The 26,469-nt window shown below is 41.9% G+C and overlaps 1 protein-coding gene across 14 annotated transcripts in view; it reads right to left on the reverse strand.

Annotated features, from left to right (window-relative positions):
• Positions 1-26,469, reverse strand: part of PEX5L (peroxisomal biogenesis factor 5 like) — a 231,435-nt gene that overhangs the window by 66,827 nt on the left and 138,139 nt on the right. For 11 of the 14 annotated variants that reach the window (XM_039478913.2, XM_074404587.1, XM_039478912.2 and 8 more), the window contains 4 exons: positions 22,271-22,382; positions 14,788-14,982; positions 10,299-10,422; positions 9,300-9,396 (listed from right to left, as the gene is read on the reverse strand). In XM_039478913.2, the coding sequence (XP_039334847.1) occupies positions 9,300-9,396; positions 10,299-10,422; positions 14,788-14,982; positions 22,271-22,382 (528 nt within the window). The remainder of the gene's footprint in view (positions 1-9,299; positions 9,397-10,298; positions 10,423-14,787; positions 14,983-22,270; positions 22,383-26,469) is intronic. The other 3 variants (XM_074404585.1, XM_039478914.2, XM_039478917.2) reach the window with 1 other exon arrangement.

Consider the following 26,469-nt stretch of genomic DNA (forward strand, 5'->3'; position numbering starts at 1 on the left):
TTTTTTAAAGGAATGCTGTGTTTCATTTTCTGTATTCAAAATTATGATTGTGATCAAAATTATCATTTGAAAATGTCTGTATTTGTGGCTGCGCCTGTTCTAGCAACGCTCTGTTGGCTAATCACAACGACCACTGTTCACAGCTTCTTGTACAATTGCCTTTATATTATTGCTGGAGGAGAAAAAGCAATGTTTAACTGCAGCAAAGGAAAATATAACAACTAGCAGACCTTGAGTGACAGAGTAACATGGTCATTAAAAGCATACTCTGGAGTCAGACTGCCTGAGGCCAAATCCTGGTTTAGCATTTACTACTAGCTGGTGACCTTGGATAAATAACTTAATCTATTCTCATCTGCAAAGCGTGTGTTCACAGCTTGAGTCCCTGTTAGGACTGATGACAACAATTCATGTAAATACGCCATGCACAGCACATAGTATGTGCTCAATACAACTGTGCTCTCACTATTCTCTTTCTGGTTAGTGCCTATCAGGTGTGACTTTTGGAGTACTTTTGCTTAGCGGTTGGTGGTGACTAATTGGAGTCTTATATTAGAATAAATACTTTCCTCACTGACATACTCAGGATTATTTTTTTCCTTAAACAGTCAACAAACATTTGTCACTGAAAGTACACACAAAAAGCTGTCCCTTGTATGTCAAATAGCCAATTCCTAGAGCTCTGTATAAGGCACGGCAGCAGACAGTCCATCTCCCTTCAACTGCGAAATTCTATGTTGCAGAACATCAAGGCAAGTGCGTGCTGATTTGTGAACAGTCTATTATCGGGCAAAGCTAAAAACTATTATTGAAACCAGTTTTAAAAATGATCCAGAATAGAATTTTGCTTTTTTTTTTCTGCCGTTTTAATGAACTTCAGCTGCTATTTCCACATTGTTAAATTTGATAAGCTGTTTTCCCTTTTTTTGTTAGGATCCCTTATTTTTCCATTTCCACAAATATTTGAGAATGTCCTGTGCACAGATTTCCTGCTGTGTTGGAAGCGGCCCTTCGGATTCCCGCCTGCCCGCCCGCCTTCTTTCTTCCTCACTTCCGTCTTGTTTCATTCCCTCCTCATTCATCTCTCACTGTGTGTGGCCTGGAGGGAAAGGCCATGTTGAAAGGCTCCTGCACTGTATTCCCACAAGCAAAACTGTTGATATTTATAGTCTATCAATTGTTTCTGTTAGACACAAAGATCTCAACGCTTCTCATAGTCTAACTCATCTTTCCAGCCTTTTCCTTGCCTGGCGGAGAGCAGACATTCAAGCACATTTGTTGAACTGAAATGGAATGAAACGGAAGTCATCAATGTTTCTAAAAGTAAGGGCTTGAGAATCATTTAGGGAGAGGAAGGCACACAATTGTGTGTGGCCTGAAATTAGATGACAATCTTTGTTTTACAAACGAAAAATTGTTTACAATTCGTTTTACAAAATTCTGGAATAAAGTGATACACATTCTTTAAAATTACTTGTATCAACCCTGTAAAATAAGTAATTATCAGAGTTTGCAGTGAGAAGGGAAACTGTGAATTATCTCTGGTGGATAAGCATGATGTGTCTGATGGGAGGTGGTCTGTAGTTAAGAAAAAAGGCTTTATTATTTATTTTTCTTTTAGAGATGGGGTTTAATCATGTTGCCCAGGCTGGTCTTGAACTCCTGAACTCAAGGATCCACCTGCCTTGGCCTCCCAAAGTGCTAGGATTATAGGCACAAGTTACCGTGCCCAGCCCAGTAACAAAGGATTTGGGAGCTAATGGGCTTATTTGAATCCTGGATCCTTTCTTCTTTAGCTGTCACCTGGGGAACATTTTGCTAAGATGCATTTTTCTTCTGTGAAACGGGGATACTATTAGCTCCCAAAGTTATTGTAAGAATTTCAAATAATATATAAAAATAGAATCACATAGTACACATGTGCAATAAGTCACATGTGCAATAAATCACAGCTATTAACATGCATTTCCTTGTACATTACCCCTTTAGAAATTTAGAAAACATACCTCCACTTAAAGTTTCAGTTACTCTGTTTGGGACTGAAGGAAGTAAAAATATTTTATTCCAAACTGTATTTCTTTGACATAATCTGAAGTGGCCCTGGAAAGCTGTCTTCTGTTGGGGAAATCGCATCTGTGGCTCTGCAGAGAATCTGTCTTAATGCAACCAGCACTTCCTTTGTCCAGACCCTGGAAAGACGGACTGAGTCTGACCCCTTTAAAGGACTGCAAGGAAACATTTATCGTGTCTTCTCTCTGAGACTCCTACCTGCCAGAGGTTGCATCTATAGAGTGAGGCCGCTTTGCTAGGCAAGCCTCTTTCCTTCTCCCTCCCATAACCTGTCCCCTACCAAAACGTGTTTTTGGCCATGCTCTGAGCTCATGTTCTCTCTGTAACCTCAAGATGGTATAGAAGCCTCTGGACCTCACTCAGCAGGGATGGGGGGTTGGGGATGGTCTTCGTTCTGAGGGCTCCTGTGTGTAGGTGGTAAGAACATCTGTGTGCCTTTTCTCCTGTCAGCCTGCCTGCCTCATGTCAGTGACTTTTCAGCGAACCCCTCAAGGACCAAGGGCTTTGATCCCCTCTGGATAGTCCCAGAATTTAAATTGTTCTGGTTTGGAATTAAGGCTACGTGAATGGAAGTATTTGTTGTACCGAAGTCAGCAAAATCAATGAGTTACAAAATTGTGACTTGGCACTCGGAGAATTGGCTGCCGTACATCCCAGCGGAGTCTAACCGAGGTCGCGTCCCAGCGGTGTCTAACCGAGGTCGCGTCCCAGCGGTGTCTAACCGAGGTCGCGTCCCAGCGGAGTCTAACCGAGGTCGCGTCCCAGCCGAGTCTAACCGAGGTCGCGTCCCAGCCGAGTCTAACCGAGGTCGCGTCCCAGCGGTGTCTAACCGAGGTCGCGTCCCAGCGGAGTCTAACCGAGGTCGCGCCCCAGCCGAGTCTAACCGAGGTCGCGTCCCAGCGGAGTCTAACCGAGGTCGCGTCCCAGCGGAGTCTAACCGAGGTCGCGTCCCAGCCGAGTCTAACCGAGGTCGCGTCCCAGCCGAGTCTAACCGAGGTCGCGTCCCAGGGGAGTCTAACCGAGGTCGCGTCCCAGCGGAGTCTAACCGAGGTCGCGTCCCAGCGGAGTCTAACCGAGGTCGCGTCCCAGCGGAGTCTAACCGAGGTCGCGCCCCAGCGGTGTCTAACCGAGGTCGCGTCCCAGCGGAGTCTAACCGAGGTCACGTCCCAGCGGAGTCTAACCGAGGTCGCGCCCCAGCCGAGTCTAACCGAGGTCGCGTCCCAGCGGAGTCTAACCGAGGTCGCGTCCCAGTGGAATCTAACCGAGGTCACTTCCCAGTGGCATCTAACTGAGGTCTGCAAGAGCTTGTCTTGGAGATCCCCTTCCAAGTGCCCAAATGCAAAGAGCCTTGCACCATCAGTCTCCAGAAGAAGCTGAATTATTTTCCCTTTGCCTCACGTATCACTATCTTAACCTATTTGTGGAGAAAGGTAATTTTATATTGCTTTCTGTGTTTTTTCTTAATTCTTCAAGTGTTTTCTAATTTTTTGGGAATGTGTGACTTTTTAAAACAATTAACTCCAGGGAATTTTGGTTACACAGTTTGGGTAAGTGTCAAGATACCTTATTCTTAAAGATATAGAGATTATACAATTTAATATAATCTCTAGTCACTCTGATTAGCGTATTGTTGGGGCTCAGGAAAATGATACGCCAAAACATGGCACTTTGACATGCTGGGTACTTTGAACTAAAGAGGCAGCCTCGGAAGCAAGGTGTCTCTGACCTTCTCCCATTCCCCTGTCTCTTGCCCCTCTGCCTCCTCTGAAGCACAGGTAGTGACTTTCTCTGAAGTTCCCAGAAGGAATGCAGTCTCAGCAGAGAAGATTAAGTCCCAGGAAGGAACACGAGAGCCGACACCACACCAGCTCAGTTAAAGATCCTGAAACTTTTCTGCACCTTAGCAGTGTGCCCAGACTTGCTGGTTTAGGATTGAGAATGAAATGCAGATGATAACACATGGTGAAGATCAGCCTTCCCAATATGGCTTTTGTTATATATAGATATCTATATAAATCGACTTCTTACATATTTTAAGTTCAGCCTAAAGATTTCTCTGTACGTAGTGAAATAACCTAAACGGAAGTGTAAACGGACTGTAACCTACTCTTGTGCCAATCAAGGCATTTTGGCTGATCGAAGGGGACCCAGATGAACTTTGCCCCAGGCTGAAACTGCCCACACAGCATTGACAAGAATTGCATGCCAGGTTCTGGATAGAATATAGTGATAATTAAGCACTAATCAGGCTGCGCTTTGTCCCACTTCCTTGTGGCTAAAAGTCACACAGCAGCAGATACTGACCACTTATATTCTTATTGTTCCTACAGACAGGATCTCTGACATTCAAATCATAAGGCTTTTGTTTAAGGATCATTAAGATGTTTTCAGACCCTGAATTCCAGCAACCAGTGTGAAGACCCCCACAGCAGAATGGGGTCAGCATGAGAACACGGCATCTTCACCTCTCTGTCCTATGACTTCCCCCAGGTAATCATTTCTACACTTCTGCCCAATCCAAGACACGTAAAAACCCTAGTCCTGAACTCCTCGGGGAGAGGGGTTTGAGGTTTCCTTCCATGTCCTTCTTCAGTGACACTATGATCAAACCTCTGTCTGTGTTGCAACTTGGTATCTTGGCTAGCTGACTTGCACTGGGTGATGAACCTGTTACAGTTACGAGGCTATTGTCTGTTCTTCAGGACCCTTCATTTCCCCTAAAAATCATTTCCTCGTCCTCTAAAAGTACCAACATTTGCCACGTCCCTCTCCTCTAGGAAGAGCACATTTTGGTTCCAAGCACCTGGCCCTTCTCTGAGCTTCCTGCTTTGTGTGACTCTGCCTGCTTTGGCATCAGGCTGTTTGCCCGCCTTTTTTCCTGTTTATCAGTTTGTTTTGTGGACTCAAATTTCAGAGGTGGAAGGGAAATTCCTTTTATCCCTACAGGATTCAAAACACTATTTGAAAGAGGTTAGACTACGTTTTCCTTTTCCTCATCTTGTGAAGAAAATTTGAAAACATCAGTTCTCCACATTGTGAGCTTCCAGTTTCTCTGTGATTCTGAAGTACAATTTTTAAAGGAATCTGGTAAACAGGTCTTCACCTGTGGGGTCACTGCCTTAGATAATTTATGTTAGCTTGAGAGAGAGGAAAACATCTTGATTTTCCTGTGAGCCATCTAACTTATACTTTTTTTTCTTTTTTTTTTTGGAGTCTTGCTGTGTTACCCAGGCTGGAATGCTGTGGCACAATCTTGGCTCACCGCAAGTTCTGCCTCCCGGGTTCAAGCAATTCTTATGCCTCAGCCTCCTGAGTAGCTGGGACTACAGTCACGTGCCACCACACCTGGAATAATTTTTGTATTTTTAGTAGAGACAGGTTTCACCGTGTTACCCAGGCTGGTTTTGAACTCCTGACCTCAAGTGATCCATCCACCTTGGCCTCTTAAACTGCTGGGATTACAGGCGTGAGCCACCATATCTGGCCCCATCTGAATTATGCTTTTAAGGTGAATTTTTATACCATCTTCATTATTTTACTTTATCTATATAGATAGTTCATAAATGAAAAGACAAAATATTTATGCTTCTAACAGTACATTATTAAATCAACTCCTTACATATTTTAAGTTCAGCCTAAAGCTTTCTCTGTACGTAGTGAGCCATAACCTAAATGGAGGTGTAAACAAACTGTAGCCCACTCCTGTGCCAACCACATAGTTTCGGCTGATCAAAGTGGGGTGATTGTTCAAACCGGGTTCAAACAAGGCAGATGCCACGCTGTCATCAATATGGCTGTTTCTGTTCCCCACTTCGGTTTTCTAGACAAGTTATAACCAGTGAGACCGTTCCTGTTCCTCACTTCGGTTTTCTAGACAAGTTATAACCAATGAGACTTTCTGTTCACCACTTCGGTTTTCTAGATAAGTTATAACCAATGAGACTTTCTGTTCACCACTTCGGTTTTCTGGACAAGTTACAACCAATGAGACTTTCTGTTCACCACTTCGGTTTTCTAGACAAGTTATAACCAATGAGACTTTCTGTTCCCCACTTCGGTTTTCTAGACAAGTTATAACCAATGAGACCGTTCCTGTTCCTCACTTCGGTTTTCCGGACATCACTGTCCTTTCACTGCCTGTAAATCTTCCACCAGGTGGCTTTGCTCGTCTCTCTTTGCCAGCTCTGGCTCAGGAGGCTGCCTGATTTGTGAATTGTTCTTTGCCCTATCACTCTGTTAAATTTAATTTGGCTAAGGTGTTTCTTTTTCTTTTCTTTCCTTTTTTTTTTTTTTTTCTTTTTTTGCGACAGGGTCTTGCTCTGTCACCCAGGCTGAAGTGCAGGGGCTCACTCTTAGCTCACTGCAGCCTCTGCCTCCCAGGCACCATGATCCTCCTACTTCAGTCTCTTGAGTAGTGGGGCTTACAGGCCTGCACTACCATGCCCGGCTAATTTTTGTGTTTTTTTGTAGAGGCAGGGTTTTGCTACGTATCCCAGGCTGATCTCAAACTCCTGGGCTCAAGTGACTCACCCGCCTTGGCCTCCTAAAGTGCTGGGATTACAGGCGTGAGCCACAGTGCTCAGTCAGATTTTTCTTTAACATCTTTCTGTCTTTTATTACAAGTAGAGTAACCAGGTTATTCTCTTGCTGTTTGAGTGACTTGGTGTTTCAGATCTGTAAGTCCCAAATTCATGAAATTTTCCTAATTTAACCATAGGCTGAAATTAAAACTAGGAGATTAAGAATTTTCTTAGTTTAGGCAAATCTGCCTAGGTAAGCAGGCAATGTTTTTTAAAGAAACAAGCAAAGAATAAATTCTTTACAAAGAATTGATAACTCTCTAAGGATTCATTAAGAGTTACCTAGATAGAAAACTCTCATTGTGCATTTTAAACTATGTTTTGGAGACAATATTGTCTCAGAAAAATTTTGTAAAGTACTTTGTCTGCGGAAATAAGGTGTCCTTGGTGCGCCAGAGGAAGGAGGTACGAAGCTGGACCACCAGCAGGAGGGCAGCAGCCACCAGAGTCGTAAGAGAAAGGCATCGGGGTCTCCATGGCAACCAGGACCCGCTGACCTTCCCCTTCAGCTCCCTGGAGAACAGCCTGCCTGTGCCAAGCCTCACCCGCTTCAGAAACAAACGTTTTATCGCCCCATTAAATTGTTCCAAGAATTCCGGTTTACGAAACAGTACCAATTACTTTAGCTGAGCCTAATCTCTGCTGTACTCACCAAGAAATGCTTTTCTGATACAGTAAGTGCAATAAATTTTCTTTTAAAAAGCACATTTAGAGTGAGCACAAAGGGAAAAACGACACTTTCATGCTACATTTATGTTCATTGAGGTTTGCAGGGTGTTTGTTCAGGAAGTGAGTGGACTTGTTTTCCAGCCAAGATCTGGGGGCAGCACCAGCTCTCCGTGGAGAGTGGGTGCTTGCCGGGGGCCGGAAAAGTTTCCAGCGGCCATTTGCTAAAGATTTCTGTCTGTGTCCTCCCTCTCTCCGCCACTTACTAGTTGTGGCTCACAGACAAGTTTCTTCAGGTCACTGCACCTTAGTTTCGCTGTCTATAAAACGGAGGTAATAATTGAACTGACCTCATCCAGCTATTTAACAGAAAATGAGCTAATATATAAGAAGTCCTTATTATAGCAGTCAATAATATCTGCTATTATATCTCTTTATTATGTTATTATAATTATTAAATAACTATTATGTAACTATATTATATAACTATTATATAAATATTATATAACTACTATATAATTATTATATAACTATTATAATTATCTCTTTATTTCACCTCAGATAGTATATTTCCTCCTTTAGTTTCAGCATCTAGTAAGCTCAATTATTATTATGTAACTATTATATAACTATTATAAAACTACTATATAATTATTATATAACTATTATTATAATTATCTCTTTATTTCACCTCAGATAGTATCTTTCCTCCTTGAGTTTCAGCATCTAGTAAGCTCCAGAAAATTTCTCTTGTTCATTTTATCACACTTATTTTCCTTAAGCACTGAGTCTCCTCTCAACCAGACTGTAGAATGCATGAACTTGGAGGCACACACTTTATGATATCTTTGCGGTTTTAGATCAAGGCCTTTAAAAGTCTTCAAGGGAATAAAAAGACTCAGACTGACTTTGGCCTTCTTAGAACCACAGGAGATACGGTCTTCACTGTAGAATATAACTAGTTATAAAAAAGCTAGTTGGCCAGGTGTGGTGGCTCATGTCTGTAATCCCAGCACTCTGGGAGGCCGAGGTGGGTGGATCACAAGGTCAGGAGATCGAGACCAGCCTGGCCACATGGAGAAACCCCATCTCTACTAAAAATACATAAATTAGCTGGGTATGGTGGCATGTGCCTGTAATCCCAGCTACTTGGGAGGCTGAGGCAGGAGAATCGCTTAAACCGGGGAGTTAGAGGTTGTAGTAAGCCAAGATTGCACCATTGCACTCCAGCCTGGGTGGCAGAATGAGACTCCATTTCCAAAAAAAAAAAAAAAAAAGCTAGTTAAACTGGACTTAAGGGTTAAGTACTGGACATTCAGACCTGGCTCATACCCTACTTCCTCCAGTGATATAGTGGAGTGTCCCAGGAAAGTACGTTTGATGTCACTGAGACTAAAGAGTATCTTTAAAGTGAGGTTAACAACAATTCACAGCATTATTTGAGTGTTACACATAACACTTAAAAACACATTGTAAAGTCCCTGATGCTTACTAGCACTCACAAATAGCAGCTATTATTATCATCATTTCTGCTAATACTATAATAATATATTTTCTTAGCATGACATTTATTTTCATGTGACAGGGTACCAATGTGTAGTGTGTTCCACAGGGCATAGATGTGAATGAACACTCAAGATGTAATTTCCCCTCCATCGAGTTCTGTTATGTAAATAGTGCTAATAATAGAGTAGAACACATTTTTGTATTGCAAAATAATAGGACAGTAAATGGTAGAACAAGGAAAAAGTACTAAGTACACAGTGAATTCATTAACACACTTTCCAGCCAAATGTGTAGATACACGCAGATAAACCTATATTTCAGCTATTTCAAGCACTGAGATAGCTACTGAATGAAACAGCACGTAAAACACAATGTACAAAAAATACTTCAAACCTTTTGTACCAAATTAAATAAAACATGTATGCTATACGGTATCAATAGGAAAAGACGGGTTCACTGAATAATCCGTTTTGTTACCTGAGTTGGAGCCACTAATTCCAAGTCTGAGGTCGACTCAGAGTTGAGAGCGCTTTTCCCGCCACTCAGTTCTGGTTGAGATCTGTGCTCTGAGGACCTATAAGGGATGCATTAAGGAAATTAAATGTACCTCTAGAACCAAATTAAGCTATAAATCCAGCCAAGAAACCGAGGTCTTTGAATCATTGAAAGCCATGATGTCAAAGCTCTCATCAAACTTCTGACGATACAGATTAAGTGTTGTGTATTTCTATGATAATGGCCACTTGCACTTTCCGAATGTAAGAGGCTACAACGTGCTAGGTGTTATTATCTTGGATTGACTAAAAACTCCATTCAACTATGGGCATAAAGTAAACAAATGAAATACATTTTTGTTACAGAAATCCTATTTTATTAAAAAATGACATATTTTTTTGAGGGGGAGGAACTTCCCACAGAGTGTCTCAGGAGAGATTTTATCTTTCTGTAGAATTTGAAATGTCGTGATAAGTGAAGGTGTGGAAGGTAAGGAGGAGACAGAAGCCGGACCCTGCCCTTTAGGAAGCTTCAAAAATACGGTATGACTCGGGTGGCCAGACTTTCTCATAAGCGTCCATGCCTTATTTTTAACTATTTCATTATCTGATAGTGGATGATTGAGCAAACCAGAAAAAGGCCCCTGAATAAATTGCAAACATTTAAGCATTACTTATGTAACACGTTGACTATGCTCATGCATACACATCTGTTTTTACTCATCAGCACAGTTTCGCATTCAGAACATTATTAACAACGTTGAATTACAAGTCTCTCAAAACTCTTACTGACTGAGTTGAATTAATTTTTGATGGTTGAGATGAAATAACCCACGCTGGTAGAAGCCACAGTAATTAGCACGGGTATATAGGGGTTACATGTGACGCCAAGTATTTGCATTGACATAACTCATTGGTTATTTCAGTGCCAGTCAGAAAGCTGATACACAAATGGGCATTTTCTGGCATTGAAGAACCTTACCATAAGAGCTCTTTTGATCCAGTTCTGGATGAGCATGATTTTCTCTCTGCCATTGGATGTCCCTTGCTGTTTCGATCTCCGTGAAACTTCACATCATCCCACTTTTCCAGCTGTGTTTGAATGTCTAGTAAGCACAGAGGAAGGGGGCGAGCAGGCGGGAGAGCATGTGGTGCAGAGAAAAGAGAGATTTGTTAAGATAGAAAAATCTGATCCAAGTGAACTTCATTCAACCGATGTTCTCAAGCCCCAAGACCAACCTTTATCTTTTCCATGTTGCATAAAAATTAAAACTTGTGCAGCTAAATAGATATCTCCTATTAAGAGAAATTGCATTGCTTTTACAGTTAAAGCAACCAAGCTGTTTAACTGAATTTATTTCTGAAGCTGTGTGCATTGTGAATCTTGCATATGGGCCTGTGTGATCTGGTGTGGAACACGGATCTGGAGGACTGCCCTATCAGTCTCTGGCTAAAGAGGGGGCTTCGGGGCGTTTCCAGCATGATTCCAGAAAGAAATTCTATTCAAACAGATGAGCTTCAACGTTAAAAAGAGGTGGGAATAAACCAGGACACGTTCACAGCTTTTGAATAAAGCATGTAATTTTCCACCGAAGGAGGGCATTTATAACGGGGGAGAGAGAACAGAGGCAATGAGGGCAGCCAAGGGAACGCTGGAACCGTTTTACCCCTGTGGCTTCGTTCCTACACATAAAATTCTGGCTAGATTCTCTCTCATTAACAGGTGTGTGGCTGTGCATAAACCACTGAAGCAATCGTGGGGTTCAGGTTTTTAGTTTATAAAAGGATCAGGTCAGGCATGGTGGCTCATGTCTTTAATCCCAGCACAGTGGGAGGTGGAGGCGGGTGGTCACCTGAGGCCAGGAGTTCGAGACTACCCTGGCCAACATGGTGAAACCCTGTCTCTACTAAATGCAAAAAAATTAGTGCGGTATGGTAGCGCATACCTGTAGTCCAGCTACTTGGGAGGTTGGGGCAGGAGAACTGCTTGATCCCAGGAGGTGGAGGTTTCAGTGAGCCCAGAAGGCATCACTGCACTCCAGCCTGGGTGACAGGGTAAAACTCATTCACACACACACACACACACACACACACACACACACACACGATAGGTTTGCAGTTGATGTTCTCCAAGGTCTTTTTTTCCCTTCTTTTTAAAAACTGTGGTAAAATATACACAACAAATTGACCATTGAAACCAAATTTTAGCGTACAATTCACTAGCATTAGTACACTCACACTGCTGTGTAAGCATCACCACTGTTCACCTCCAGAATTTCTCATCATTTCAAACCAAAACTCTTTACTCATGAAATGCTAACTCCTGATTCCCCCTCCCCCACAAACCCTGGTAAAATTTATTCTACTTTCTGTCCCTATGAACTTGGCTGTTGTAGGTGACTCATACACGTGGAATCATACAATCCAGGTCTATTCTTCCTTATGCAAAATGTTTGGGACCAGGAGTGTTTCGAATTTGGGATTTTTTTTCTTAGTTTTTGGAATACTTGTCTGTGACATAATGAGATATTTTGGGACTGGGACTCAAATTTAAACATGAAATTCAATTATGTTTCATATACACCTTACATGTACAGCCTGAAGGTAACTATGCAGTATTTTAAATACTCTTATGCATGAAACAGAGTTCTGACTGTCATATGAAGTCAGGTGTGGAATTTTCCACTTACAGATTTTGGAGGATTTCAGATTTCTGAATGAGGGATGCTCAGCCTGTATCTGTCGTTTTGTGCCCAGTTTAGCTCACTCAGCACGATATCTTCAAGGTTCATCGTAGCGCGTAAGCTATTCCTTTGCAAGGCTGCATAGGTTAACTGTATGTATATACATTCTGTTTATCCTCTTGTCTCATGATGCGTTTCAGCCGTTTCCACCTTTACACTGTTGTGAGTAACACCGCTATTCTTAAAGGTGCTTTTTCAACTAAGTACTTTTATAGCTTCTTCAAGGACTTTTTTCTTCAGAAGCAGAGAAATAAATGTTCATCATCTGCATGTTTATTGTGTTATACTGTAATATATCGGTATATTACTTTTTAGGACAACGTCTTACTCTCTTGCCCAGGCTGGAGTGCTGTGCTGCAATCATAGCTCACTGTAGCCTCAATCTTTTGGGCTTAAGTGAGCCTCCTGCCTCAGCCTCCCAAGTAGCTGGGACTACAGGCTTATGTCGCTATGCCAGGCTAATTTTCAAATTTTTGCAGAGATGAGGTCTCACTATGTTGTCAAAGCTGGTCTCAAAGTCCTGGCCTCAAGCAGTCCTCCTGCCTCAGCCTCCCGAAGTGCTGAGATGTCAGATGTGAGCCACTGCACCCAATCAATGTATTAACTATTCTTACGTAAACTTATGAATGTTATTAACTTACTTGTACAACTGAATAAACCCAGATGGTGAGGAAATAGAAGGGACAGTTATAAACTTTCCCTCCAAAGACAGACCTCAAAGAGGGATGGCAGGGAGAGGGTTCCTGTGCATGCCACTCATCTGAACGAGCGCTTGGTTCTCGTCCTGTTTTTTACAATCGATTCCTGGCAGAGCTCATCTACACCCAGGTTCCAACACCCATGCATACCCAGGCTTCTGATTCACTCCGCTCTTTTCCTCCAGTTCTAGAATTCTAGACGTAACAGTCTGTTGGAGGTATCCAGGAGAAGTCCCATCACTTCCTCAAATGTAGCAGGTTCAAAGCTGAACTCAACAGTTTGCTCCTGCTCTTCCTCTCTCTTCCGGCAGGGAGCCTGGCACATTCTATCTACACGCCCCCACTGGCTCACATACACGTATTATCTGAGTTTCCAAGTCTTGTTTTTATATGTTTTGAAAGCTGTCTCTCTCTTATTATCCCCCTTGTTCCTGTCGGGTCTCTGCAATGCTCTCCCTGCCCCGATTCCTCATCCATGCATCCACCAGAGCCGGATTTGTTCTAACACAGAAACTGCTGCCGTCATCCCTCTTAGCAGAACCCTTCAAACACCTTCCCTCCTCCCCCAATCTTAAGGGCACGGCGTCCAAGAACTCCCATCATCTTACCACTGGGGACTCTCAGACGTTTTCTCTCGCTATTCTGCCATCCTTGAGTACCACTGAAATATGTGTATTTACTTAAAAAGACATCTTTCCGTGTTTATCTGTGTGTGAACCCCTTTCCTTTCTGCCCCAGGGATGCCCTTCCTCGCTCTCCCCACCTCTCTCCTGATCTGTCTGGAATCTGGCAAACTCCGACGCATTCCTGAAGCCTCAGCTCACACAGAGCCTCTTCTAAGACGCCTTCTCCCACTGGCTGGGGCCATGGCACGAGGAGGAGGCTCAGGCAGTAGTAACTGATCTGGGCTTTCCTTCATTGCAGCATATAGTTAATCTTTTATTATAATCATTTAATCATTTTTCTGTCTCCCTGCTAGACTGTAAATTGCTAAGGCACAGAGAGCTTACATCATTTATCTTTGTATTCCTAGTGCATAGTATGTGCTGGAAATATGGTAGACACAGAGAAATGTCTACTGAACAAACGAATAAATTAATGATGACAACTTATCATGTATATATCATAGTAATAAGTAATAAGTGATGTCACGTATAGATCTAATTTATCCTTCACAGCCTTATGAAGAAGCTATGATTATGATCTCCTTGTGAATGTATAAACAATATTTACCTCCCCCCACATATATACACACACACACAGCAGTCAGTCACAGCCAGGGAAGATTCATGTTCCCCTGGGCTTTCTAAAATACCTGTCACTGTTCTTTTCTCGAGAAACGAGGGCTTAATGTGTCCAGTTCCAGGAGCTGAGAATTCAGCTGTCTTTTCTCAGAGGAGGTAGAATATGGTGGAAAACGTATGGGCTTTAAGTTAAGCAGAGCTAGGCTCAAACTTCAGCTCTTCCTCTTATAAACTGCGAGACCTTGGGCAAATTGCTTAAATTTTGAAACTTGGTTCCTCACATATTTCAAAGGATAATTTAATGAGATAATATACGTCAGTAACGTAGTGTGGTTCCTTAGGCATTGTAACCCACCATCAAATGGGGGCTGTTATTATCGCAATGCACAGATTCCCACACACATTTGTCACACACTGTTTCATCCGCTGACGCTGGGCCTTGCATTAGGGTTGTTTACTCACAAGTCCCCCTTTCTCATCCTAGGCCAAGTGCTCCTAAAGAGCAAGATGCATGTTTTATCTTTATTTGTGACGCTAGTGTCTAGCCTGACGTACCTATCAATAACTCTATATTTGTGGGTTGAATACATAAATGAATCAACCAGTTATGCAAAGTTGAGCTCCCAATGGCTCTATAATTCAAGCCAGGTCCTGCCCCGTTTCCACCATGGAAGACGCCTTTTCTAGCCCTTGTTCACTGTTTAATGCCATTGGTGGAACTTTCCTCTCGTATCCACGCCAGCACAGCAAGTTTGAACATCCACAGCCACAGGTGATTGCCTTACCTAGATCTAAGGATGAAGTCTCTGGGGCTCTGAGAGGTTGGCCTCTCTGCTCAGCATCTGTGCCGATGAGGTCAGATACGTCGGCCTTTTTCTTGAGGGATGAGGTTTTTGATGAGGGCTCTGACTTCTTGGCTTTGGTTTGGGTCTGAGAGACTGGTTCACTCAGGTCGAGGAGATCTAAGCCAGTGGTCAATACTATCAGAAATGGAAGAGGTTAAGAGAAGCCCATTTATTACTCTGAACTTATTATTATTATGATTATTTGAGATGGAGTCTTGCTCTGTCACGAGGCTGGATCACCGCAACCTACCCCTCTCGGGGTCAAGCAATTCTCCTGCCTCAGCCATCAGAGGCACGCGCCACCACGCCTGGCTAAGTTTTGCATTTTTAGCAGAGATGGGGTTTCACCATGTTGGCCAGGATGGTCTCGATCTCCTGACCTTGTGCCCCACTTGCCTTGGCCTCCCAAAGTGCTGGGATTACAGGCGTGAGCCACTGTGCCCGGCCTGAAGTTATTTTTTAAAATAGGTTTCAGTTGGGTACAGAAAGATTTTGTGTTTGTAGGATAGGTTAGAATAAAATTAAGTCAGCTCACCACTGATTTATAAAGACTGCTTGTTAGACTGGGATGTTCACTGCATCTGTTCTTATATTTGGTGTAGCACAAATCAGTAAGAAAGGACTTAGACCAGCCTCAGCAATGACGAAGCTTTGAATGACATTAAAATGATCAAACTGAATCTGTGTTCAGGTGCTATTCACTTTACTGCTTTATTTCTATCAAGGTTATTTTAGATTGCAGTTTCCCAGAAAGGAGTCTATCATATTCAGAGATTTAGTGAAGCTTTTGAATGTCTTTTTGTTTTAATTTTAAACAATAAAGTATATGGGATGCAAAGCAGTGCTGTTAATCATCTTTTATTTAATTAAGCAGTTCAATCAGAAAATGGCACCCTGTTTGGGTTCCCACAAGAGAGGTATTTTATACTCCACAGTCTGATGAATAGGTACACACGTTAACACCTTTGCTGTTGAGTATGCAAATTTAAATTTCAATGTAACAAACTATAAAACTGTTACACTTTTACTTCCTAGCAGGTTGATTACATTGCATTAAACACGCTGATGAAAGCAGAAATAATAACTTGTTCAAATGCAAATTAGGCACATGAGAATTTAAAAAGCAAGTTTTATAACCTTCACTGCTTCTTTCTTTTACAGTGCCCATAACCAGGCGTGACTAGCTCATTGCGAGAAACAGAAAATTCAAACTGAGAAGGTCCTCACAGCTCTGCCTCTCCCCCTGTACCTGCTGTTCCGCTGGCCCTGGCACTGCCCTGGAGAGACTAGCTTCGGAGCAACACTGGTGGCTTCCTGGCGTGGAATCTCTGCACCCAGCTACTTAGGCAAGCCACAGAAAGACAAAGCACACTATTGCATTAACCCTCCGTGGCGGTCTGCAGCAGTAACCGCACAGCTCCTCTTTCATCTCCAGCCTTTTTCTCTAGGTGGGGAATGGGTTTTTACTCTTGTGTCTGCTTCTCCCTTGTACTCAAAGGCAGGGGCAGGACTCCACCGAACTCACAACCCGGATTCCTTTCGTACCGCACTGCCTCATGAGCTAAGCACTCCTTCGGGATCTTCAGGACGGTGTGTCAAACTTTACTCTTAATAACCTTGCTTTCTGATTCCAGTTCCAAGTCGCAGTGGTTGGATGCTGTTGGTGAAGTGGAAACGGCTGTCTCTGTCACTGCTCAGCTGTGTGGCATGAAGTAAGTTTCTTGACCTCTCTGAGTTTCAGTTTCCTCATTTGAAAATGGGGAATTAATTGTCTTTTAGGTATAAGATGAAGATTAAATGACTGAATGCATGTAAATTGCCAGGCATCCAATAGGTACTCAATAAATATGATTTCCATTCTTCGGTGGCTAATTTGTGATGTTTTTCTGTCCTTTTAGTTGCTGCTGCTACGGTTGTTGATGTCCTCCTGTTTTCTCTGTTTCTTTTTGAGACAAGAATCAGATCCTCACACTGACAGAAAGAAAATGCTACTGGGAATGAAACTGGAGATGAGACAAGATATTGGTTCTGCAGAGGATCCTCTGAAGTCAATTCATCATAAAATGGCCTGAAAATGTCAGCTTATCTCAACAGAATCTTCCTGAGGCAACAGGAAGCACTCTCCAATACTAAGATGCCCTGAGATACCAGGGACGCTCTGTGGCTAGGAAGTACTTCACTGCGGAGGGAAAGGAGTGGCATTCAGAACTGACATGCCTGGCTTTACGTCTCAAATGGAGGTATGGCAGACAGCCAAAGCAGGCTGGAATGCCTCTCACTTCATACCCCCTGAGCATTCACACAGAAATGTCCAGACCACTATCACGCTGGTAAGGAGTCTAGGCACAATGTGATGTTCCTATAAAGGAGGAAAGGAAACTGATGACAGCCTATGGAACGCCATATATATCTTTTTACTAATCATACAAACAATTAAGAGTTAGTCACTTGCTCCTAGACTTTTAGGAGCAAATTACAAAGGAATTGTCTACTTGAACATAGGAAGTACATTTGTAACAGAAAAACAACGGGCGCGTACTAATTTAATTCTCTGTCTGCTTCTCGCCATTCAGAATAAATGAATTACTAAAAGGGTAAACTGCGCATTCAAACTTGGCTCAGTCAGGTTCTCTCCCCCTCCAAAGCGTCCTGGGCACTTCCTGCGTTTGTTCTGAGCTCTTTGCCTCTTTGCTCTTTTCCTTGCAAATGTGAAACAAATGCTTGGCACATATAAAAGGCCTAATTGGTTAGCCAGCTGATGAAGGAGGTGGCTTGAAGGTCAAATGGCAAGCTCTGAAGCTGGGAAAGTCCCTGCAGAGTACATTTTCAGAAGCAGAGAAGGGTGTGTGCGGCCCTTTTAGCATGTGTGTGTCCTTTAGTTAAGATTTAAAAACCAGGATCTTACGGCTCCACACATGCTTCAAAGACAGCATGCCTTAGTATGGAAGGGCGGTGTCCGCTCTCCTGACTTTAAAGTCCTATTGTGAAGATTCTTTAAGCACGTGAAGGTTTGGGTTTCAGTATCTGCGTGCTTAAATTAACAGCACCAACGTGTGTGTGTGGCGGCTTACATTTTAAACCCCAGTGCTTTGGGAGGCCAAGGCAGGAGGATTGCTTGAAGCCAGGAGTTTGAGACCAGCCTAGGCAATATAACAAGATTCAGTCACCACAAAACAATTAAGAAAATAAAAAATAAATAGCCAAGCGTGATGGCTGTCACCTGCAGTCTCAGCTGCTTGGGAGGCTAGGTGGGAGAACTGCTTGAGCCCAGAAGTTTGAGCCAGCCTGAGTGACCGAGTTAAGACCTGTCTCTCAAAAAAAGGAGCACAAAGGATAATCTCCTCTTATAGTGAATGTGAAAAGTGTGTGCTTGTGTGCGTGCATGTATGTGTGTGCATGAGTGTGTGTGGGAGTGTGCACATGTATGTGTGCATGCATGTGTGCACGTGTGTGCATGTATGTGTATGTGTGTGCATGTATGTGTGTGCACGAGTGTGGGAGTGTGTGCACGTGTATGTATGTGTGCATGCATGTGTGTGTGTATGCATATGTTAGTGTACACACAATAAAATACCTAATGGGTGCAATCGTGTTTTCACATACGCAGCCTTTTCCCTGGACCGTCAGTCCCCATCACAGCTTCACAGGCTGCGAGACCCCACTGCCCGAGGGCTGCCACTGACTGCACTTCCATCTGTGCTAGCCGGGGAATCCCAGCTCAGTTGCTTCTAGGTGGTTTTGCCAGCCACCCTCGTAGCCTGCCTTCTTCAGTTTAACGCATCTGTTTCGGGGTCTTGATGTTATGTGTTTACCGTGCATAAAACACGGCTGCCTGGAACAGTGGTGAAGGCTGCCTGCGTTCAAGTGTCTGCCTCGCCACGCACCAGCTGTGTGATAGGGCAAGCTACTTAGTCTCTCTGAGCCTCAGCTTCTGCCCACCTAAAAGAAGAAAAAAACTACTTTACAGGGTAAAATATTGGATGAAGTGCTTATCTAAAGCTCTTGGAACAGCACTGTAAGCATAGTCATGATGCAAATAAATATCTATTGCTACCAGAAGACTACGGAGAGCATTCATGCTTGGAGCAAACTGTAGACATATGATGTTGTAAATGATCACAAAACTACGTATTGAAAATACAGGATATGGTGAAAGTGCTTACGAATGTTTTCTTGTTTAGTCTACGTAACATTCCTGTGAAAAAGGTATTCTAATTTCACAGACGAGAAACCTGAGGCTCGGTAATATTGAGTAACTTGTCCAAAGTCACACAGCTGGTGTGGTAGAAAAACATTCAAATCCCCAGGACCTGTGAATATTTACCTTGACATGTCACATGGCAAAGGGACTCTGTAGATGTAATTAGGTATTTGGAGATTGAAAGATTAACCTGGATGACCCCTGTGGGGTCCTAGGTCATCCTGAGAGTTCTTATAAAATGCAGTTGGGGGGTCGGAGCCAGAGAAGGAGCTATGAGCACGGAGACCGAGGTGTGTGTGAGAGGGCAAGCGAGGGCTGCTGGTTTTGAAGACGTAGGAAGGAGTCATAAGCCACGAAACTGCAGGTGCGCTCTAGAAGCTGGAAAAGGCAAGGTAGCGACCTCTGTCCTGGACCTCCAGAAGTAACGTACCTCTGCTGACGCCTTGATCTTCGGAAGATAAATTTCTGTTGTTTTAAGCATTATTTGTGGTAATTGTTACAGCAGCAATAGAAAACTAATGTAACTGGTATGTCAGTGTGCATACCAGGATTCAAACACAGGACACAGGTCTCATCTCTCCAAAGTCTGTGTTCTTACACACTCCTCTCTAGACTTTATCTGAGCCTTAAGGCAGTGCGCCGACTTTATTGATAAGGTTAATTCATTTGTTTGTTTAGCTTCTAATTATTTGGCAGTTCGAATAGTCTGAGGCATGATTTATTTTAAATGGTTGGCACTCTCAAAAACTTTTGTTTTTCAGATAATCTAATTGAATTGGGTGGAAAAAATTATAATTGAGAGCTTCTATGAGGCAAAACATATGTTCTTTCAGGGTTCATAGAGAAAAAAATCATCTGACCTCTGGAAAAGGTAAATATTTCCTACATTTTTTATTTTGCATTGATTTATATAAAAACTAGATTTCTTAGGAATTACAAAATATATAATATTTTTGCCTTGAGATATACTCTTAAGATTAAAAATGTGCTATGAAACAAGAGTCTTTCTTCAGGATGAAAATCTGTGTGAACCAGGTGCACTGAAAAATGAAGGTGAGGAAAAAATCCCTGCCCTCAGAACCCTGTCTCTGCTGGAGTGTGTTATGGGTTGAGTGGTTTATGTAGAAGTCTTAACACCAGAATATTATCTTATTTGGAAATAGGGTCATTTGAGATATAATTATAAACATGAGGTCATATTAGTTCGGTGAGCCCCTACTTTAATCAGACTGGTGTCCTCATAAAAAGGGGAAATTTGGACACAGAGCCAGACCTGCACACTGGGAGACACACACACACAGAGAAAACACCATGTAAATACTGGAGCTGCACGGCCGTCAACCAAGGCCGTACCAGGAATCAGAAGAGAGGCGGGGGACAGATCCTCACTCAACGCGTTCACGGGGCGCGTGGCCAGGCGCTTGGGCTTCCAGCCCTCAGCACCGAGACAGCAGGTTTCTGTGGCTGAATCAGCTCCGTGGGTGGTACTTTGTCACGGCAGCCCCAGGACTAGTACGGAGGGCAATGTTGTAGATATTGGGATTGTGAGAAATTATACTTTCTTTTGAATTTTTTTCCTTCAATTATTTCACAGGTCTTTCTGTTATATATCAGGAAATCAAGCTGAAAGAAGCTTTTGAATCAAATCTTACATTGCTCTCTCAGGCTGGGTCCTTTCTAAGTGACTCTGTTTTCTCATCAGTGAGAATTGGAGCCTGAAGAGGAAATTCTCAGTGCATACAATTCTCAGGGATTCATCTGCAGTTAGACACACAAGATTCTTTGTATCCTTCTGGGTAGTTCTTGAGTTTTGAAGGGGCCAGCTTCAGTTTCATAGATTGGGGGATGAATCTGATCTGATAGTATCTGAACTTGTTTAATTTCCTACCTAGAATTTACCAAGTGCCATTTAATTTTTTGATTGTGGAAAGTGATAGCTGAATTTAGAAAATGATTGCTGTCGTGTGAAATAAACAAGTCAATGGAACTGAAAATGAACGTGTAGGGAACACATGCTGTTCTCAGCTAAATTCTAACAGAATGGTTACACCAGTTAAGAGTTTACATGGAGTTAAGCTTTTTCACAGAGTGCTTCCTTGAATCTTTCCAATGAACTTATGAGATGTAGATCTTACTATCATTAAACAGATGAAGAAACTGAGGCGTAGTGAAGCCATAGGCCCACTGGATACGGAGCTGGGGTTTGCATTCATGGAGTTTGAACCCACAAACTGTGAAATATGACTTCACATAAGGAGCCTCTCTCACGCTAGTTAATCATCTTGTAATTCTTGGCATTTTGGAAAAATCATGATTTCCTTCTCCTGGGATTTTATTCACTAGAAATATAATGAAAATATGCAAGTCAACAACAAACTGAAGCCAAGATGACAAAATGGAAGGAATTGAACAGACGGTGTATGATTATCCTCTTCTTTTTCCATTAAGTTCCACTCTGCACATCCCACATAACTTTTGTTCTTTGATTCTGAACTTCATTTTTCGTTCTTATTTGAATGACATGACTTTGAGTGTGAATGCTGACCGAATGCAATCACTGCGGGAGCCTCTGCAGGGGAAGTGTGATTTATACCACTGGCATCCTGTGCTCACTGGATTAATCCTTACTGAGTGGCTATTCCTACGTGTCACAGGCATGGAGCAGGGGGTGGCTTACTGTTTGAGAATGTTCAATTCCAGGAGAACGTTTCAATAAATTGTAAGGGGGAGCAAGTAACACATTATATGACAGAAAATGAAATTGTCCCTATGCGATCCTAAGGCTGTACGATATTTTGTCATTTAAATCCACTTGAAAAGATGGCCATGTTTTTTACTTCCTGGACTTCTATTATAAAAATATGTCCAGAAATAACTGGACCATCAAGCCAGAACTTGAAAAACCTGACTCTAAAATAGATGTTTTTGTTTTAAAGATTTTTCTAATGTGATGCGACTTTAGACATAAATACGTAAATATGAAAGTATACGTGAAACACGATTCATTGCTAATAGTGGTATACTTACGTTCAGCACAATTGGTTGAGTAATATACATTGCAATTTCTGTGATTTATTGGTTTATGCTAAATAGCATACATCAGAAAGCTTCATTTGGTCACAAACATTATTCCCCACTTAAAAGGCATTATGGAAAAAATGTACATTTTACTATAGTTAGAATTAACTCGACTTGAGGAACGGTTAAAAGCAAAAGAATTACCAGCTGTGTTGGATGTTACTGGCCTTGCTATTGCTTCCGATTTGGTTTCACAGAGAAAGTCATCGATGGAGGGACTCAGGAGGGGTCTGCTTTCTTGCTGCTCATTCACCAGCTGAGAACAAATGAACACAGGTGTCAAAGGGCTTTGTTAAACTGCAGAATCAGAGGAATTAAAATGCAGCCTTGCAACAAAAGGAGAATGGCAAGCCTACCAAAAATAAATAAATACATAAATAAATGGGACGGGGGCAAGAAAGAAAAACGTGCCAAGAGGCGGGGAATGGGCCTTTTAGCACTGTCAACAGATTTCTGATGCAGCCAGCTTCAATGTTTAAAGCTCAAGCTGTTTTTCCCCCTCCTGAAATAGAATTATCCTCTACTTTCAGTATGTAGAAAATGACACCTATTGAGTCAGGGTTGCTGAGGGCCAATCCCACTCCTCACCTGGACAAAAGCTCCCACTGAGACCTGGAGCAGTGGCTTCACACTCGAGGTGACGTGTTCTGGTTAGCACTGCTCAGTCAGTGTTGATGTGCAGGGTGCAAACACACGACCAGCACACACGGGTGAGTGCCTGCCTCTTCTCCCTCTCTTAAAACGCTCAGGTCACCTAAAAACACACCCTCTACATTGCCTTGGAAAGCTTTGGTATCGCATAACACATACTATCTTGGGAGAGTAGAAAATACTGTTATATTAAGTGTATAGGCGTCTAGATAGGTTTGTGAAAAATCTACTTGTAAAACGGATCTCGGTAAATTCAATCGTATTTTCCCATCAGTTTATTCCCTAATTTCAGCAATCTTCCAGTTTGGTTTTTTAGTGGGTCTCTGATCATCAGTGCCAACCACTGTTCCCTTTCAGTTACTCTGCACCTCTTTGAATTCCATCTTGGCTCGAGGATGTTTCTGTGGTTAAGGGAGAAAACACACTTTTGATACTCAGGTGGTTGATCCCTAAATTAGCTGCCTTCATTTTTTGGGAGTTTTTATATTTGCCTTTCTTAAAATAGGCATAATCATCTAGTTTTTTGCTTAAGAAAAAGATGCACTTCATAATCTTCAGTTTTAAAAAAATTATTTATTTTATATAGGGCCAGGGTGTCTCTCTGTCACCCTGGCTGGAGTGCAGTGGCATCATCGTAACTCACCGCACCCTCCAACTCCTGGGCTCAAGCTATCCTCCCATCTCAGTGTCCTAAACAGCTGGGAATAGTGTGCACCACCATGCCTGGCTAATTTTTTAAAATTTAAAATTTATTTTTGCAGAGACGAGTTCTCACCATCTTGCCTAGGCTGGTCTTGAACTCCTGGGCTCAGGAGTTCAAGTGATTCTCCAGCCTCAACCTCCCAAAGTGTTGAGATTACAGGCGTGAGCCACTATGCATGGCTAATCTCTAGATTTTTGAGACCTTATTTGTTAAGTTGCATTTTGAGGCATAAAATGAGAAATGGAGTGCTTTGGAGTGTTACCAAATAAAAATAATGTTTTATCACTCTACTCACTTTCACTATATTGCGTCTTTGGCACAGTGTCAGTCATATCATAGTTTAGAGCCTATGGAGGGTGGCAAGGGACCTGAGTCATGGTAAATACGGGGAGAGAAAGTGCAATTCTTTTATTTCTGAAAGGGCAACATGGAAGCATTTAGTGGTCATTTGGAGACTGGAAGCCAAGAGACACCTTTGGTACTCTAACGTACGCACGCTATGTAAACATGGATACATCTCATTTAAACATGTGTAAGCCACAGATGTCCATTAGCGTTTAAGATTGTGGCACAGAGTTGGTAACTTGATTTTTACACATATTGATTTGTTACTGAGGGACAGGCTTTGAGAATGCTTTTCTTCTTTTACCTTCAAGTTACAGCGATAGGCCTTTCTTCAACTGTTGCAAGCTTTGGTGTTGCTTATGTATAAAACCTCACGGGTTTTGCTAGGAATCAAATTACCCAAGGTCTCCTTTGGTATTCATCTTTTATTTAGGGATGCTGCTTTAACTCATGAGTAAAACCCTGAGTCCCAGTGCTTTTTATTTTTTCTGAATTTGAACATTCCTAGGTGTCACCCATTCTATTCATATTAAAGTATTTTTAAATGTTGAGGGACTATGAGCCCCTATGTTTCTGGAACAAAATGTACTTGAATTTTTGTAGATGCTATGGTCTATTTGAGTTTAGGAATGATTTGCGATACTTTCTGGTATACAAGTCAATTTTATTATCTGGAAATGTAGCTGAAAGTACTGGTGTAGAATATAATATAATAGAACATGATGAAATGGCAAAACATCAATGATTCTGTGAGCTCATCTAAAAATATGATTAGTGTCCCGGAATCTGTATTTCATTTATAGTTGGTTCTTGTCCAAACTGTACATGTGTAACGGTTTCCAAAGGACCTATACATTGATGCATATTTCCTGGTAGAACTTGCTTTTTTAACCACTATGTGCTTAATGAAATGAACTCACCTAGTGTGATCAGCACAGTGATGAGGTCCTACCTTCACAAACAATGCTCACCTCCAGACTGTGGCCTGTCAAGTGTGATATGAATTCCGCTGTGTTATAAGCATTCACAGAGAATGAAGGTAACCATCAAATATGGCACCACCCTAAACTCACAGAAGTTATTGTAACAGGGTTGCATTTACTAAGCAGTGCATTCTGATGACTGGCCTCTTATTTACCCATTGGCAAAAGCATATAGAGCACAAAGACTAAGCTCAACCAGTACAACTGTGACTTTCGAATTATGAATATGTATGGATGATGTCGTAACTATCTCTTTGAGAGCCATTATTTCTTTGAAAAAAAGTTTAATTTCACTGACAGATGGCTAAGAATAACTGAGTTCTCTTAGTCATAATTTTGAGAAATATCAACTGTATCCTTACTTTGGATACAGTTAAATGCCTTTAAAAAAAAAACAACAAAAAACCAAAAAACAAAACAAAACAAAACCCTAAGAATTTATCCCTAAATCATAGTTCTGTGTACATATATGTGTGGAATAGTGAAATAGGCCTACATTATTTATAGTTTTCGAAAACCAGGGTGTTAGATTTCTGCAGATACTTTCAGTTGCAAATACATAAAAACTATAGTCTAAATTTGATAAAGTAATTCTAAAAGCAAAATTTTTGTTAACATCCAAATGGAAAGCAAAGGAAAAGGCACAATTCAATGAGGGCCCTGTCCTTGTGGGTCTGTCTGCTTTATCAAAGGTAATGAATGTATTTTTTTTTTTTTTTTTTGGAGCCTGTCTTTTCATTCAAACTTTAGACAAATTTTCTGGAGAAAGCACCACCAGCACTCCCAGATTTACTCGGCATACAAATAAAGGGATACCAAAGGAGAGGCTGTCCAGAGAGACTCCGGGGAGCCCAGGACAAAGGCATGGCATCTTCAGGCGTCTGCTCCTCTGCCTCAGGAGGTCTGTGTCTCTTCCACACCTACTGTCCCACTTCTGACCATAGCTCACACCTGGACTGATGGAACTGTTGTGACTGCCCAGCTTCTACAGCCATGCTGCTCCTGTGGCTTTCTTCCATAAATTCAAATCAAAGGAGTAACAAACGACCTTCTGCGTCAGTGTCTTTCAAGCTGGAGCACAGTTTAGCTACCGAGAAATACTTGGGCTGACATGGAGGATAATGGCAGGGCTCAAGGGTGAAAGGCCAGATTACAGATAGCATGGAAAGGTAACTGAAACGGAAGGAAAAGTGTTTTGGATTTGATGGGAAATACGGAAGATGAAACAGGAGGTATTATGAAGATACAGAAATTTTGGCTTATAAGCTCTGAAGCCAGAGACTATCTTACTGACATTCATATTCTTCACAACTTCAAATAGAATGTCTACATCTAAAAGGGGTTCAATAAATGGCTATTAAATGAGAAAGTGACTTTGCAGAAACTGCAGATGTAAAAATATCTGTCTAAAACGGTCCAATTTTAAATTACATCTTCAGTTGCACGAATTTAAGAATGATTATTTTAGTCATAGGAAGTCCCATTTTATTTATATTTGTATAGCTAAGAATAGCTTTTTCCATGCCCTCTTCTTCATTTTGAACAAGTTTATGATATTTTCTTCGGTGACCTGAGAACAAATAAATCTTTTAGATCATAAAAGAACATTTCAAATTGAACTGAATCTCCCAAGGATTCCCTTTAAACTTAATTTCCAAATT

Source organism: Saimiri boliviensis, chromosome 8 (genome assembly GCF_048565385.1).
Source record: "Saimiri boliviensis isolate mSaiBol1 chromosome 8, mSaiBol1.pri, whole genome shotgun sequence".
NCBI classification, from domain to species: Eukaryota; Metazoa; Chordata; class Mammalia; order Primates; family Cebidae; genus Saimiri; species Saimiri boliviensis.